Raw genomic sequence first — 17,495 nt, 5'->3', positions numbered from 1 at the left:
TCTTGTAAATCATTCCATATCGGTAATGACAGAACTGCTTCGTTTTTAAATCACAGAGTAATATTTCCTTATATGGATGTACCATAATTTAACTAGTCCAATACTGATGGATATTAAGGCTGTAATCAACTTTTTGCTGACACAAATACAGATGAAACAAATATACAAATAGCCTTGTTCACTCGTCTCTGCACACAAATACGAGTGCAAATAAACTCCAAATTGCCTTCCCCAGAAATTTACATGTTTAAATTCTTTCAATAATGTGTAAATTATACACTGGGCATCTTTCTGTATGTTTAGAAATCATCTTTATTTCTTTTATTGTGGATTGTCTATTTGCATGCATTCCCACTTTTGTGTCAGGTTATTAATTTTTCCTTATGGATTTATACAAACTTTATATGTTAAGGAAATTAATTCTCTCTCCTATGCTGCAAGTCATTTTCCTAGTTTGACATTTGTTTTGACATCATGTATATGCACATTTCTTCATATACATATTTACACACTATACATATGTGTATACATGTTTTGTCATGTCATGGCTTTTGTCATGTTGTTTATTAATCTTAGGGGGAAAAAATCTCCCTTTTTTCCTACTTTTATGGGTGCATTTTTTATATTTAAATCTTTGATCCACTTGGAATTTATTTTGGTATATGGAAATGAGGTAGAGACCCAAATTAATTTTTTCTAGACGGCAGTCCATTTCTCCTAACACCATGTATTTAATAATCTACTCGTTGCTCAACAATAGTTATTTTTGTTATACCTTAAATTCCTATATTCTTTTGTGCTATTGGACTCTTATCCTAATGGTCTATTTATGCACTATATAGACTGATGCCTTGATATCTGGTTGCACAACTCACATTCTTAAAGTTTCTTTTCCATAGGCATCTTTGATGCTTATTTTTCCATATGACATTTAGAATCAATTTTTCCCACAACAGTCAGCCACCAAGGTGGTCTCCAAGATCCTCACTACTTGGTATTCACATCCTTGTATAATCCTCCCCTACAATGTATCAGGGTTGGTCTGTGTGACCAAGAAAATACAGAAGAAGTGACAGAGTGTGACTTCCTAAAGTAGGTCGTGAAAGCCATTGCTACTTCTGCCTTTGATCACCCGCTCCAGGGAAAGCCAGGCCCCAGGAGGACACTGAGGCAGCCCTACATGGAGGTCCAGAGGCAAGGAACTGAAGCCTCCTGTCAACAGCCAGCACCAGCTTGCCAGCCACGTGAGTGAGCCATCTTTGAAGCAGACCCTCCAGCCGGAGTTACTCCTGCAGATGACTGAGTCATGGTCAACAACTTGACTGCAACTAACAAGCGACATTCAGGACCCTCTAGCTAAACCACTCCTCAATTGCTGACTCACAGAAATTGTGAGATAATAAATGTTTATTGTTGTTTTAAGTCATTAGGTTTTAAGGTAATTTGTTATGTAGCAACAGATAACTAATACACTCTGTTCATGTTTGTACTTGGATTGTGTTAAATTAAAAGCTTTAGGGAGAACTAATCTCTTTATCTTATCTTTTTGTTGCTATTGAAAAGGGAATTTTTCTAATATACTTTGCAACAAGCTGTTGTTTGTATATGGAAAGAAATTTTATCCAGTCACCTTTCTGAATTCTCTTACATTCTGGTATTGGATTTTTCAGTCGATCCTTTCAGATTTTCCAGGTACACAGTCTTAGCCTCTATAAATAGTAATACTTATATCTCCTCCTCTACAATCTAATTTCTTTCTATTTTATTTTGTCAGCTGATATCTCAAGGATGATAAATACTAATGATGATGTTTCAACTTTAGGCGAGATGATGGCTTTTGGCTTAAGAGAAAAAGATACTAGTGTGTTGAAAAGTATTCATCAAATCCCATTTTATTGTAAGTTTTAGTCAAGAAAAGGACTTGAATTTCATCCAATACCTTTTCAACAACTATGGAGCTGACTGACTAAGTTTTCTCTTAAGATATATTAACACACTAAATTATGTTAACAGATTTTCTAATTGAATCATTCTTGAAGTGATGGTCTTTATAATACTTTCTGTATTTTTCATGTGAATAAGCTCTTATTTATAAATTAATACAGGCTCATTATACAATATTATTAAACAATAAGGCTATTATACTTTGAAATAAATAAGCTAGAAAAAAACTTACCTTTTCTTTGCCTCCCCTTCCCAAATTTCAACAATAAAAACAAAACAATAACTTTTCTGTTATATTCTATAGCTTATTCCACGATAATGTTTGTATGGAATAGCTGGCTCAAAAATAGTTTTAACTCATCATTCCCATTTAGTTAAATTAACGAAAATTAAACCTTTAAACAGTCTGATACAATTTTGACTCACCTGTTGTGCCTCAAAAGGATCATAGGGCTCAGTATTGACTTCTTGATGTGTTACATTCCAAGACACCTTTGGGGGAAAACAAATACTTAAATTCAATCTATCTCATTTGCTCTAGTAAAATAAAGCCATTATGCAATAACATTTTAAAACACGCTCAAATTTAAAAAAAAAATTTTTTTTTGCCATTTAGATAATGTTCTATGCTTTCTACACATATTTGTATTAGGAAAGCGCTATCATTCAGAATTAGTAAAAATGAAAATGATTTTGGTTCATTACTCAACATTTTTTCAAAGCTTTCTAGAAGACACTTAATGAGTAGGGATGATCCAATAAGGGCTTAGTGAATTCACGCCCTAGGAAGTCAACTATAGAGGAACCTAAATTCATTCTCAACTTGTTAAGAACTTCCATTCACATCTCGTTTCTCTCCCTCCAGTTGTCTCTTTTAACCCCCTCACTCCTCCCCTGTTTTGGGAGGAGACACTGGGCATGCTGTAGCCCAGACTCCTCTTTTTTCTCTCTGGGAGCTGCCTGTGCAGAAAGCTCCTTCTCCCTTCCTGCTCCATGCAGTAAGTCTTCTGGGGCAGGCACCCCAAGCTGGCCCAGCACTGCTGTGTGAGCGTAGGTAGGCTGGTGTGCCATGGGCTTCACTGTTAGGACACACACTTTGGACAGAAATAGCCACATATTCCTACCGTGCCTTTATTAATTACTAAGGGGATGTTTTGGCTCCATCTACTGATTTCTCTATCTTATTTCTCAATTGGTGGAAAACTTGGGTAGGCAGCAGAGTATTATTTACTAGACACAAAAATTCTGACAAGATTACTTGTCACATCCTACACAGGGTTCATAAAGTCAATCATTTAAAAAATTTTAGGAAATATAATGGCAATGAAAAACGAAAAGGAAAATTAAGCATTCAGTATTAAGTATTTAAGTATTCAGTATTAAGTATTAGAAAGACTTTTTTCTATTTAAGTCTTACCTGTATGGCAACCATTTGTGTATGTGGAATATGTGTCACTTCATCAGTACTTTCTGGATCTGTTTCCCACTTGGCAGAATCTCCACAGTGACCATCATTTCTGGTAGACTCACTTTGGGCTGTATCAGCTCCATCCTTGTCGCACTGTGACTTTACCAGTATTTCCACAGAGTCTTGAAAGATCTGTGTTTCAGGGGCAACCTGGTTACCAGGGGCATTCTCAGCATTCAAATGATGACCCTCAAAATGTCCAGCAGCACTTTTATCTGGTCTGTCTGCAAAAGATGGCACCACTGGTATTGATCTTTGCAGCTGAAATTCAGAAGAAATGTTGGCCAGAGGTGTGTAAATGTTAGTGTACTGGGGCAAACTTGGTAACACGTTTATATATGTTGGCGGTATCTGCATAACGTCAAATCCCCGAAAGGGAAGATATGTACAGTATCCTGTGATCAAATGGGGTTGAGTCCAGTAGGTTGGTTTCACATCCTCAGGAACTGGCTTGGGAGGATCAGAGGAGACTTGCTCAGGACTTGCATCCTCAGAGACTGGTTTGGCAGAATCAGAAGAGACCCCTCTGGGCTTCTCATACTCAGAAACTGATCTGGAAGAATTATCGGATACTGGTTTCAGCTCCTCGGCTTCACAGGCTGGTTTGGGAGAATCACCAGATACAGGTTTGGGCTGTAGATCCTCAGAAGCTGGTGCTGAAGATAAATCAGACACTGGTTTGGACTTTACATCTGGTTTAAATTCCCTAGTGGTTGCATTCAGTGGTAGTTTAACTCGTAAATACTCTCCTGTTTTTGAAATTTCTTCCACTTTTGTCTTGATGTTTTTCTTCTTTCTCTTTTTCTTGAGCCGTAATGCAACTTTCTTCAATGCAATACAGTTGTCAATCACAACAAAACGAGGACATCCCAGGAGAAAAGATTTCAAACCTCCGGCTTTTTCTAGTATCTGTCGAGTTTCTTCTGGGAAGAACTCATATTCTTCAGAGAACATCTTGTTACCCATGTCCAAGGGACCATGTTCCTCCAACAGCTGAGAGAAGTAACTTGGAAAAAATTTACAGTTATATAAGTTATTATAAAAGGAAGTACTTGTACATGTTCATTTGAAAAGAGTATTTCCAAAAAAATTCTCCCAAAGCAAAATATTATTTCACTTCTAGCTGATCTCAACATCTCTCCAAGAAACATACTATACTCATATTAAATCTGAGAAAGGCTAACTGCAATCAATGATACCATGAACTAAACTTTGCTACCTCTCAGACAAGAATCCTTTAAAACATTTTTTTAGGAAAAAACAAAAGGGGATTAAAAAGTTATTTTACAGAGCCCAGCCCAGTGGCATAGTGGTTGGGTTCACATGTTCCATTCTGGTGGCCTGGGGTTCCCAGGTTCAGGTCCTGGGCACAGACCTACGCACCACTCACCAAGCCATGCTGTGGCAGTGTCCCACATACAAAATAGAGGAAGACTGGCACAGATATTAGCTCAGGGCCAATCTTCCTCACAACAACAAAAAGGAAAACCACTTTGGGGTCAGCCCCGTGGCTGAGTGGTTATGTTTGCGCACTCTGCTTTGGCCACCCAGGGTTTCACTGGTTCAGATCCTGGGTGTGGACCTAGCATCACTCATCAAGTCATGATGAGGCAGCATCCCACATGTCACAAATAGAAGGACCTACAACTGAAATATACAACTACGTACTGGGGGGCTTTGGGGAGAAGAAGGAAAATAAAAATTAAAAAAATAAAATAAAATCTTTAAAAAAAGAAAAATAAAACTACTTTATGTGCAGATGCTGCTGCAGACAAATGCATAGGACAATTTTTGCAAATGATTAACCTCTATTCAAGGCAACTGATACTCCAAAGCATAAAGACCAAATACCACTTCTCTTTGTCAGCACTGCTGCTCTAAATACTTCAAAGTCACGAAACAACTTCTCTTAAAACATTTTTTGATGAATTTCTCCTTAGAATAATCTCTACAATTGAAACTCCCCTACATACATGTCGTTTTGCAAGATAACAGGTTAAATATGTCTTTGCTTTAAGATTCCCATTAAACTTGATTTTTAATGAGAAATCTCTAAAAGCAGAAGAGGTTAAAAGAAATAAATCCCTGTAGTCTCAGGAACAGTCATCCTTGTTGAGGATTTCAGCTGACTGGTACAAATACGTTGGCCCCACCATCTGTCCGAAGAGAGACCTTTCTAGTTGGTGTTTAGCTGCCATTAAGCAACAGTAAAATAATTCATGAACCGTCTATATGTATTTACTTTTTGCTCTCCATGATGAATAACTAAAGAGAATCACTGAAAATAAAGCTTTTCAATCTGGATTAAAATATTTAAATCCAAAATGGTGTAACTAAAGAACAGAGCCATCACGAAAGGAACCCACTCTCAGGAGCTCAACAAGCCTTTCCACAGCTAGCAACATAAATGCTGATGCAGATCTGGTGACAATCACCAAGCAACCAACAAAAGCTGTGTTCCTGAAGAACAGTTAAGGATCTGGGAAAATGCTCACCATGCGTGTTTAGGTCAAAAAGGCAAATGACAAAGCTAAGTGTAGAGTTAAATCAGTTTACAAATTTTATAATGTATGTTTTACAGATACACATTTAAAAGTCTGAAACTAAACTGAAACTAGAAGTTAACTGGTTACATAAGGGTGACAGAATTATTCATAATTTTTACTTTTTCCTTTAAACTGTTCTTTTTTAAAAATTTCCAAACTAACTTATATTACTTTTATAATCAGAAAAAAATTTTTTTCAAAGAAATAGAGCCTCCACAATTTTTCCACTGGCTAAGAAGCAATGAATTTTTCATACATTCAAGCAGAACAAAACTTAATTCAATACGGGTCCCTACCCAAAGAGAAATAGTATTATAACCATATTATGAATAAAGTTTTCATAGTTACTGTTATTTGAAATGCAACAGAAAATGAACGTTAACTTTATTTATACACTTTTCTAGCCTTGAAAAGTCGTCTCCGTAAGATGAGCATTGGGTCCAAGATAGCACAAATATGATTCCTTCATAATCCAGTGTTTTATAGGGGTTAGAATCCATTCACCAACACACTGAACACTAGCGCTGGTGTGGCTGTTTAGCAGACATGAAAGAGGCTAAAGCTCTAATAAAAGATGCTAGATACAACTGAGATGACAAGGCTGACACGATCATTTCAACTTCCGCCAAGTTGGAAAATTCATCTCCTCTCTCATCGTCTGCTGCTTTTCAAAGTCTGACTCTAATAGACACAGTGTTCCTGCCTTCAGAACCAAAGACTGGGCACGCTGTGCTTGACAGGAGTAAAAAAATAATAATAAAGCTAATTATACCAACTATTACATTAATAGTTGTTATGTACATATGTACATGTTTATATGTGTATATATATCTTCAAAACTGGATGATGACCATTAGTGTCTTAAATGGCCCTCATGGACTTTCATAGAGCCAGTGCATGTAACTGTCAGCACAGGGACAAGGGACAGGGATGGGAAAAACATTTCAGAAAGCTTTCCCACCCCAGTATTCTGGTTGTGCCCCTTTGAAAATCACGGTTTTCTACATGTTCATGATTCTTATTTCACAAAATAATTTTTATTTGCATACACTGTGATCTGACTAATGATTAGTTTAGCTCTCCTGCTATTTGTAAGCTGCACAGGATCATTTCTGCAATCTTCCACAGTGCTTAACCTTAAGGGGTTAAAAAATCTTGGCTGACTAACACCACTAAAGAGGTACTAGGAAAAACCAAATGCAGAATACTATCTATTGAAATTTAATTTGCTCAACTATCTCAATCATAAAATGTTAGAACTAGAATGGGGTCATTAAAAATAAATCAGTCCAATCCCCTACTTTAAAGAAAAATACTTAAGTCAAGAAAAAGTTAATTAATATCAGTTATCCGAGTATTCTTGACTCCTTGTCTAACATTTTTTCCACTCTACACTCTTTTCATATATAAAAGTTTAGTTTCATTTTCCTTTTTTTCATCCATTGGCCAATAAGAGATCATTCTTAATCACTCTTAAGCAATCACATTTATTTTTGAAAATTCAAAGGAAGAATTATGCTTTGAGGTATAACTTCCTGTAACTTCTTGACTTCCTCCTATCAGAAGACATAAATTCTATCTCAAATACAAACAAATCAGCCTACTTTTTTTCTCATAAAGCTGTTTAATTTCTTCCCACTTATAATGGTCATAAATTCCTTATTAAGCAAGCTCCTGAAAACCACAGTTTAGCTTCAGTTTTGGATGCTTGAAGCAAAGTCTAGAATATTTTAAGAAACAGTGTAGTTTTACAGCTGTTTCCATGCTGCCATCCAGGAGTTCTCTGGAAATATAATTTGCTCCATTTTTCAACTCAAAAGAAAAATCCAAAAAAGTGGGACCCAAGAGCATATAACTAGACTGAACAGGAAAGACGCAACTGAGGAAAATATAAGAAATGACCAAATTATGGACAAGCGACAGCTTTTCCAGAAGAGTGAACTTTCAAATTCATTTTCTATTGCAGATCTTAGCCCTCAATTTCTTTTCTTAAAAAAGGCATCAATGCACTACTTATTAATGCCAAACTCAAAATGGCAACTGCTTCCTAGATTTTCCTGAGCTCTTACTCCATTATTTTATCCACTCCACTCACACTTGACTTGTTCATTTCATATTCACATTTTCAATCCAAAAATAACTCACACTCAAAGTTACTTAAAAAGAAAATTCTGTTTCTCTTTTATTAGACCAATGTCAGGAAGTCAAGTCTCCAGTACAATACAGAGATACAAGGTTCTGTTTCTGTACCATGATTCCAGCTGAACAACTATCATCTCAGCAGAAGGAATAACAGGGTCCTGGGATCCTTGCCCCAATAAAAGGGTAATACGTCACCAAGCTACATTACTTGTTACTGGATTTGTGAGATGTCAAACAACTACATCCATCAACAAAACAACAACGAGATCAAATAATCACACTACCCCTTGTCAAATGTATACCTTGGAATTCATGATAAAAAGATTATGGCTGGAAACCTCATCAGTCCTATCAGGACAGTTTTGAAAGTAGAAAGTATCTACACCAGCAGCTCAAACTGATAAAACTAATCATCACTAGGATTCTAAATTTAATAATTAAAAATCCTCAATTAACTTTATGTAATATTCTACAAAAGCTATAAAAATACTTTTTTTCCTCAGAGCTGTGAGCCAATAAATGATTCCTTTAACAAAGCACACAAATTAAACAACTTAAGGTCTTTAACCGGAGCCTCCATGTAAAATAACAGTTGTGGGAATGTTGCACTACTTACTCATACAGAGTTGAACACTTCTGTTTGGGGTTAATGTCCCACAGCTTCTTGTTACGGACAACATATTCATTACTGTGCTGTTCATAAAGGGCTTCAAATTCTTCCACATCTTGCCGAAGATGGTCAGGCACTACAAATGGGCCTGCTGAATTTGAACTGCGTCTGCTGATAAAAAAAAATTTTGTGAATAACAAACTTTTAAGTGACCCATAATAATATTTAAATTGAAATAAACATCAAGATAGTACTCAGCTTTATGATGCAAAAAACACTACCAGAGAATTTAATGCAGAAAAATTATCCTTCTACAATTATAGTCAAGAAACATATATAGCTGACTACTGAGTAAGCACTTTTAATTATTTACTCTTGCTACCAAAAGAAAATTTTTTAAAATTCTTGGTTTTAAAAAAATCAATGTTGCTTTAATTGTTAACTCGTTAAAGAGAAAAATGAAAGATTTTATTGTAACTGCTACAAACTTAAACTGCGATTGCGACTGGTAAAATGAACTTAATAAAAAGATTTTTAAAAAAAAGAGTTTAAGATTCTAGCACTCTAAAAAGATGCAGTAGTTTGAGTGTGGGCTCTAAAACCAGATTGCTGGGTTTAAATTCAGGCTCGGTTATTTATGAGCTTTGTCTTCTTGGGCACCTCACTCAACGATACTGTGCGTGAATTTCCTCATCTGTAAAATAGACATAAAACACTACTTACCTTCTAGGATGGAAGAGTGGATTAAATCAGTTTATATATGTAAAGCTCTCAGAATAGTGCCTGGTACATGAGTGTTAGCTAAGTACAAGCTATTATGATTTTAACTTAATTCCTCCATTTAAACAATTCATGAAAATGACTGCAAAACAACTGTTACTACAACTCCTTTAAAAAATGTGAGTGAAAAAAACCCAAACATTTCATGCGTTTTTGGTCCATAAAGGAGTATGATACAAAAAGGTCACTGCTACTCATTAGTTTTATTTCTTCTTCTATTTGTTGTCTGAAAACTCAGTTTCAACAAACCAGATGCCACTGAAAATCACTAACATCTAAGGTTAAAACGTAACATCATACATAGCTTCCAAACATCCTCCTCTCTCCTATTATAGCAAATATGCTAGTAAGTATCAACAGGACACTCTCTTCATTGAACATTTTAAAACACATTTGCTAGGACTTTCCCACAGTATCTTGCACATAGTAGGTTCTCAAACTTTGCAAATGAATGTCATCAGCCCTGTGACATTAATGCAGTTTGTATGAATTCTCAATGTCCACAAGCCATGCTATAAATTCAACCAAGATGGGTCACGTCAGGCTGTCATAATAGATGCACATCTTTAGACAGGTTACGGGAAAAAAAACACAAGTTTAAAGTGCATTAAATTAACCCCACCTACTAAGTTAAAACACGAGCTAAAATGAAGTAAAAATTTTAAAATTGCACTTACTTATGGTCTTCACCTGAAGTAATGGTCTCATTATTTGGTGTTACTGAAGTTGTTCCAGACCCAACTAACATTGGCTAGTTTAAAAGAAAGAAAAATGACAAGGATTTTCTACCTTAAAATTACCATTAAAACTGATGAATGCTTTCATAAATATGCACGCAAATTGCCAACATATAAGACTTACCTAAATTTTCTTATGAACAGAAACATACAGTAGTAAAAGTTCCAACAGCCATGAATGGGCCCAAATTAACACTTCCAAGGCTCCAAAAAAATTTAAATGTCAGACTCAGAGGGGTCAAGATGGTGCTGTGAGCAGACATTGAACTTGCCTCCTCCCACAAACAGAACCAGGTTACAACAATTTTAGGAAGAATCACCCTGGATTGAAAACTGAAAACTGGATAAAAAGAACCCCCACAACAAGGGACAGTCCCGACGAAAGCAGAAGAGGCAGTAACTCTGGCCAGAGAGGAAAAAAGCCACCTTTGGGAGCAGCGGAGCTTCTCAGCTGGCCAGGTGGGAGCCAACCTAAAGATATCCAGATAGCATCTCAAGACGCCTAAGAGTCTCGTACTACTATACATCAGAAGGTGGAAGGACTTCCCCCCGGGAGGAGGTGGAAATAGGTGAAAACTCTCCAACCCCCGACTCCCAACCCCCGGACAGCCCAGTTCCTGCAGGAGGCTCTCTTCTAGCAGACTCCCCCATGACATCACCACACACCAAGGGCGGGAGTGTGCACTCACCAGTGGAGCAACGGTGGAAACAAGTGACAACAGCCCTACTCAAGCCCCCCGTGATTACACCTAAGCCCAGGGGGAATCCCCAGGGTCCCGCACCCACCAGCAGGGAAGGCCTCCGCTCGCCATTAGCAGGGAGGCCCTTCCCAGAATCCAGAACAAAGGGAAGCTCCTGGCAGGCGGATTCCCCGGCACGGAACCAGACCACAAGCTACTGCTGGGCCCACGGTCTCCAGCACACGGGTTGGTGCAGGGGGCATCTGGACTTTCCGTGGACTTGCTTGGGGACACGGTTGGAGGTCCAGCACCCGGCTGTGCGGCCCAGGGGGAGGCTCTGGGGTCCCGCACCTCTCCGGCAGGGAAAGCCTCTGCTCGCCATTAGCAGGGAGGCCCCACCCAGCATTCGGAACACCAGGAAGCGCCCTAGAGCAGAATTCCCCACAAGGCAGCAGCTTACAAGCCACCGCCAGGCCCATGGACTCTGGCCATGTCCCAGGCGAGGCAAGGGGCTCCCAGAGATCCTGTGAGAGTGAAGTGGGGCAGAGTGGAGCTCCGGTGAAATGGCTATGTAGCCCAAGGGGAAACTCCAGGTTCCTACAGCAGCCTCAGCGAAAGCCTCTGCACAGCACTAGTGGAGAGGTCCCGACTGGCAATCGCAAGGCGGAAAGGCCCTGAGGCAAAAGTAGCACAGCTAGATGAGCTAATGACAGACTGCAGAAGATACCCATAGCTCTGCTGGGACCTATAGTGGACAAGTGTGATCTTGTGGGCTCTGTTAGGGACAAAGCGGCAATTATAGGTGATCCTGCTCTTTGCTGCTGGGAAAGCCCACGACACTGCTGCAGACCACAAGGAAGGAGGGCGTCTAAGTGGGCTGCAACAGTAGGCACCAGCAGCCTGAGGTCCCCTTGCGATTGCCCCCACAACCGATGAGGGACCCCACAGGACCACTGTGACTACAAGGAGGGGTCCAGGTCCAGACAGTAACAGCTGACAGGGTTCCTGGTTGGTGCAGTCTAAACAGCTGGACCCCCCCCCACACCAGTCACAACAAGTGGAAGCAGTGACTAAACTCTATCTCTATGCGGAGGCACAAATCCACGCCATCAAGCAGTATGAAAAAATATATTAAATCTCCAGAACAAAAGGAAAATGACAAGCACCCAGAAAACAATCTCAAAGACAAAGAAATCTATAACCTAAATGATGATGATTTCAAAACTCAATGAGTTAAAAGAGAATTCAGATAGACAACTCAATGAGTTCAGGAGCTATGTCACAAAAGAGCTTGACACTATAAAGAAGAACCAATTAGAAATAGTGGAGATGAAGAACACAATGGAGGAGATTAAGAAAAATCTGGACTCTCTGAACAGTAGGGTTGATAATATGGAGGACAGAATTAGCAATTTGGAGGAAAGGAATATAGAAATGCTGCAGACAGAGGAGGAGAGAGAACTAAGACTAAAAAGAAATGAAGAAACTCTCCAAGAATTATCCGACTCAATTAGGAGATGCAACATAAGGATTATAGGTATACCAGAGGGAGAAGAGAAGGAGAAGGGGGCAGAAGGCCTGTTCAAAGAAATAATAGCTGAGAACTTTCCAAACTTGGGAAGAGAGATGGAACTTCATGTGACAGAAGCCAATAGATCTCCAAACTTTATCAACGCAAGAAGACCAACCCCAAGGCATATAGTAGTGAAACTGGCAAAAGTCCACAACAAAGAGAAAATACTAAGGGCAGCCAGGCAGAAGAAAATAACTTACAAAGGAAACCACAAAAGGCTATCAGCAGATTTCTCAGGAGAGACCTTACAGGCTAAAAGAGACTGGAATGAAATATTCAAAACTCTGAAGGACAAAAAGGTGCAGCCACGAATACTCTACCCAGCGAAAATATCCTTCAAATACGATGGAGAAATAAAAACTTTCCCAGATAAACAAAAGTTAAGCGAGTTCATCGCCACAAAACCTCCTCTTCAAGAAATGCTCAGGAAGAAACTCATTCCAGAAAAGCCAGAAAAAGGAAAGGGGTTACAAAATCCAGAACAAAAGAGATAAGCAGAAGGACAATAACACAAAGTAACAGCTCTCCATCAGGACAAAATGCAAAAGAACCGGAAAACAAGTGATAAAATGGCAAAAGTAGGCCCCCACGTTTCAATAATCACTCTAAACCTGAATGGATTGAACTCTCCAATCAAAAGGCACAGACTGGCAGGATGGATCAAAGAAAAAGATCCAACAATCTGCTGCCTCCAGGAAACACACCTCAGCCCCAAAGAAACACAGACTCAAAGTGAAGGGATGGAAGACAACACTCCAAGCTAATAATGAACAAAAGAAAGCAGGTGTTGCCATACTTATATCAGACAAAGTAGACTTCAAAGCAAAAGAGATAAAGAAAGACAAAGAGGGGCAGTATATAATGATAAAAGGGACACTCCACCAAGATGACATAACACTTATAAATATATACGCACCTAACACAGGAGCACCAAAATTCGTAAAGAAACTATTAACAAAACTAAAAGGAGACATCAACAGCAATATAATAATAGTAGGGGACCTCAACACACCATTAACACCAATGGACAGATCATCCAGACAGAAAATCAACAAAGAAATTATAGAATTAAATGAAAAATTAGATCATATGGACCTAACAGATATATATAGGACATTTCATCCAAAAACAGCAGGTTACACAGTCTTCTCAAGCGCGCATGGAACATTCTCAAGGTAGACCATATCTGGGGAAACAGCAAGCATCAATAAGTTCAAGAGGGTTGAAATAATACCAAGCATCTTTTCTGATCATAATGCTACGAAACTAGAAATCAACTACAAGAATAAAGCTGGGAAAGAGCCAAAAATGTGGAGACTAAACAACATGCTACTGAACAAACAATGGATTATTAAAGAAATTAAAGAAGAAATCAAACATTATCTTGAGACAAATGAAAATGAAAACACACCGTACCAAATGATTTGGGATGCAGCAAAGGCAGTCCTAAGAGGGAAATTCACTGCAATACAGGCTCACCTCAATAAGCAAGAAAAATCTTACATAAACAACCTCAAACAACAGCTAACGGAATTAGAAAAAGAAGAACAAACAAAGCCCAAAATCAGTAGAAGGAGGGAAATAATAAAAATTAGAGCAGAAATAAATGATACTGAAACAAAAAAGACAGTAGAAAGGATCAATTAAACAAAGAGTTGGTTCTTCAAAAAAATTAACAAAATCGACAAACCCTTAGCCAGACTCACTACAAAAAAAAGAGAGAAGCCTCAAATAAATAAAATTAGAAACGAGAGAGGATAAATCACAACAGATACCGAAGAAATACAAAGGATCATAAGAGAATACTATGAAAAATTATATGCCAACAAAGTGAACAACCTAGAAGAAATGGGTAAATTCCTAGACTCATACAACCTACCCAAACTGCATCAGGAAGAAATAGAGAATCTGAATAGACCAATCACAAGTAAAGAAACTGAAAGAGTAATCAAAATCCTCCCCAAAAATAAGAGCTCAGGACCAGACGGCTTCTCTGGAGAATTCCACCAAACATTCAAAGAAGATTTAATACCTATCCTTCTGAAACTGTTCCAGAAAATACAGGAAGATGGAGCACTCCCTAACACATTCTATGAAGCCAACATCACCCTGATCCCCAAACCTGACAAGGACAACACAAAGAAGGAAAACTACAGGCCAATATCACTGATGAACATAGATGCAAAAATCCTCAACAAAATTTTGGCAAACCGAATACAGCAATATATCAAAAAGATTATACACCATGACCAAGTGGGATTTATACCAGGGACACAGGGATGGTTCAACATCCACAAGTCAATCAACGTGATTCACTACATTAACAAAACGAGAAACAAAAACCACATGATCATCTCAATAGATGCAGAGAAAGCATTCAACAAGATCCAACATCCATTTATGATAAAAACCGTCAATAAAATAGGTATAGAAGGAAAGTACCTCAACATAATAAAGGCCATATATGACAAACCCACAGCCAACATCATACTCAACGGACAAAAACTGAAACCCATCCCTCTCAGAACAGGAACAAGACAAGGGTGCCCACTTTCACCACTCTTATTCAACATAGTACTGGAGGTTTTGGCCAGAGCAATTTGGCAGGAAAAAGAAATAAAAGGAATCCAAATAGGCAACGAAGAAGTAAAACTCTGGCTGTTTGCAGACGACACGATCTTATACATAGAAAGGCCCAAAGAATCCATAGAAAAACTATTAGAAACAATCAACAACTACAGCAAAGTTGCAGGGTATAAAATCAACATACATAAATCAGTAGCATTTCTATATGCTAACAATGAACTAATAGAAAAAGATCTCAAGAACTCAATCCCATTCACGATCGCAACAAAAAGAATAAAATACCTTGGGATAAATTTAACCAAGGAAGTGAAAGATCTATACAATGAAAACTACAAGACCTTCTGGAAAGAAATTGACGACGACATAAAGAGATGGAAAGACATTCCATGCACATGGATTGGAAGAATAAACATAGTTAAAATGTCCATACTACCCAAAGCAATCTACAGATTCAACGCTATCCCAATCAGAATTCCAATGTCATTCTTTACAGAAATTGAACAAAGAATCCTAAAATTCATATGGGGCAACAAAAGACCCCGAATTGCTAAAGCAATCCTGAGAAAGAAGAACAAAGCTGGAGGCATCACAATCCCTGACTTCAAAACATACTACAAAGCTACAGTAATCAAAACAGCATGGTACTGGTACAAAAACAGGTGCACAGATCAATGGAACAGAATTGAAAGCCCAGAGATAAAACCGCACATCTATGGACAGCTAATCTTCGACAAAGGAGCAGAGGGGCTACAATGGAGAAAAGAAAGTCTCTTCAACAAATGGTGCTGGGAAAACTGGACAGCCACATGCAAAAGATTGAAAATTGACCATTCTTTTTCACCACACACCAAAATAAACTCAAAATGGATCAAAGACCTAAAGATTAGGCCTGAAACAATAAGTCTTCTAGAAGAGAATATCGGCAGCACACTCTTTGACATCAGCTTCAAAAGATCTTTTTGGACACCATAACCCCTCAAATGAGGGAAACAATAGAAAGAATAAACAAATGGGACTTCATCAAACTAAAGAGCTTCTTCAAGGCAAGGGAAAACAGGATTGAAAGAGAAAAAGAGCCCACTAATTGGGAAAAAATATTCACAAGTTATTTATCCGACAAAGGGTTAATCTCCATAATATACAAAGAACTCACACAACTCAACAATAAAAAAATCAAAACAACCCAAATATAAAACGGGGAGGGGACATGAACAGACATTTCTCCAAAGAAGATATATGGATGGCCAATAGACACATGAAAAGATGCTCATCATCACTAATCATCAGGGAAATGCAAATCAAAACTACACTAAGATACCTTACACCTGTTAGAATGGCAAAAATATCCAAAACCAAGAGTGACAAATGTTGGAGAGGCTGTGGAGAAAAGGGAACCCTCATACACTGTTGGTGGGAATGCAAACTGGTACAGCCACTATGGAAAACAGTATGAAGACTCCTCAAAAAGTTAAGAATAGAAATACCTTATGACCCAGCCATCCCACTACTGGGTATCTATCCTAAGAACCTGAAATCAGCAATTCCAAAAGTTCCATGCACCCCTATGTTCATCGCAGCATTATTCACAATAGCCAAGTCATGGAACCAACCTAAGTGCCCAGCAACTGATGATTGGATAAAGAAGATGTGGTGTGTATATATATATATATATATATATATATACACAATGGAATACTACTCAGCCATAAAAAAGGACAAAGTTGTCCCATTCACAACAACATGGATAGACCTTGAGGGTATTATGTTGAGTGAAATAAGCCAGACAGAGAAAGACGAACTCTGCATGACTCCACTCATAGGTGGTAGTTAACATATGGACAAAGAGAACTGACCGGTGGTTGCCAGGGGAAAGGGGAGTGGGGGGAGGGCACTAGGGGTGAAGTGGTGTACCTACAACATGACTAATAATGATGTACAACTGTTAATTTCACAAGGATGTTAACTTTCATAACCTTAATTAAAAAAAAAATAACACAGAACTCAAAACCAGAATGCACAAAGAACTCCTACAAATCAGCAAGCAAAGACCAAAAATCCAATAGAAAAACAGCAAAAGGCTTGAATGGGTATTTTACAAAAGAGGATACAGAAATGGCAAATAGACATATGAAAAGATGTTCACTCTTATCAGTCATCAAAAAACTTCATGATGAGCTATTTATACCCCTGGAATGGCTAAAGCGAGAAGTGGTAGGAGTTCTCAAACACTGTTGGTGAGTGTATAAATTGATACAATCACTTTGGAAAACTGTCTGATAAAGTTGAATGTACATATACATGATGATGGAGCAATTCTATTTCCAGAGGTTCACTTAACAGAAATGTGGGCCCAAGTGCAATAAAAGTCACGTGCAAAAGTGAAAAAAAAAAAAAAATTAAATGTCACTCAGTTTAAACTTCCATTCTAG

General features: G+C 38.1%; 1 protein-coding gene across 1 annotated transcript in view; it reads right to left on the bottom strand.

Moving 5' to 3' along the window:
* The window catches only part of TTC3 (tetratricopeptide repeat domain 3), a 119,134-nt gene that overhangs the window by 30,928 nt on the left and 70,711 nt on the right, over window positions 1-17,495 (bottom strand). Inside the window, exons 31-34 of the mRNA XM_070488850.1 lie at window positions 10,168-10,241; window positions 8,717-8,881; window positions 3,362-4,418; window positions 2,371-2,436 (exon numbers count right to left, since the gene is read on the bottom strand). Coding sequence (XP_070344951.1) covers window positions 2,371-2,436; window positions 3,362-4,418; window positions 8,717-8,881; window positions 10,168-10,241 — 1,362 coding nt within the window. The remainder of the gene's footprint in view (window positions 1-2,370; window positions 2,437-3,361; window positions 4,419-8,716; window positions 8,882-10,167; window positions 10,242-17,495) is intronic.

Source organism: Equus asinus, chromosome 18, assembly GCF_041296235.1.
Source record: "Equus asinus isolate D_3611 breed Donkey chromosome 18, EquAss-T2T_v2, whole genome shotgun sequence".
Taxonomy (NCBI): Eukaryota; Metazoa; Chordata; class Mammalia; order Perissodactyla; family Equidae; genus Equus; species Equus asinus.
Note: the sequence above shows the minus strand (reverse complement) of the source record. Positions and strands in the feature narration are given on the sequence as shown.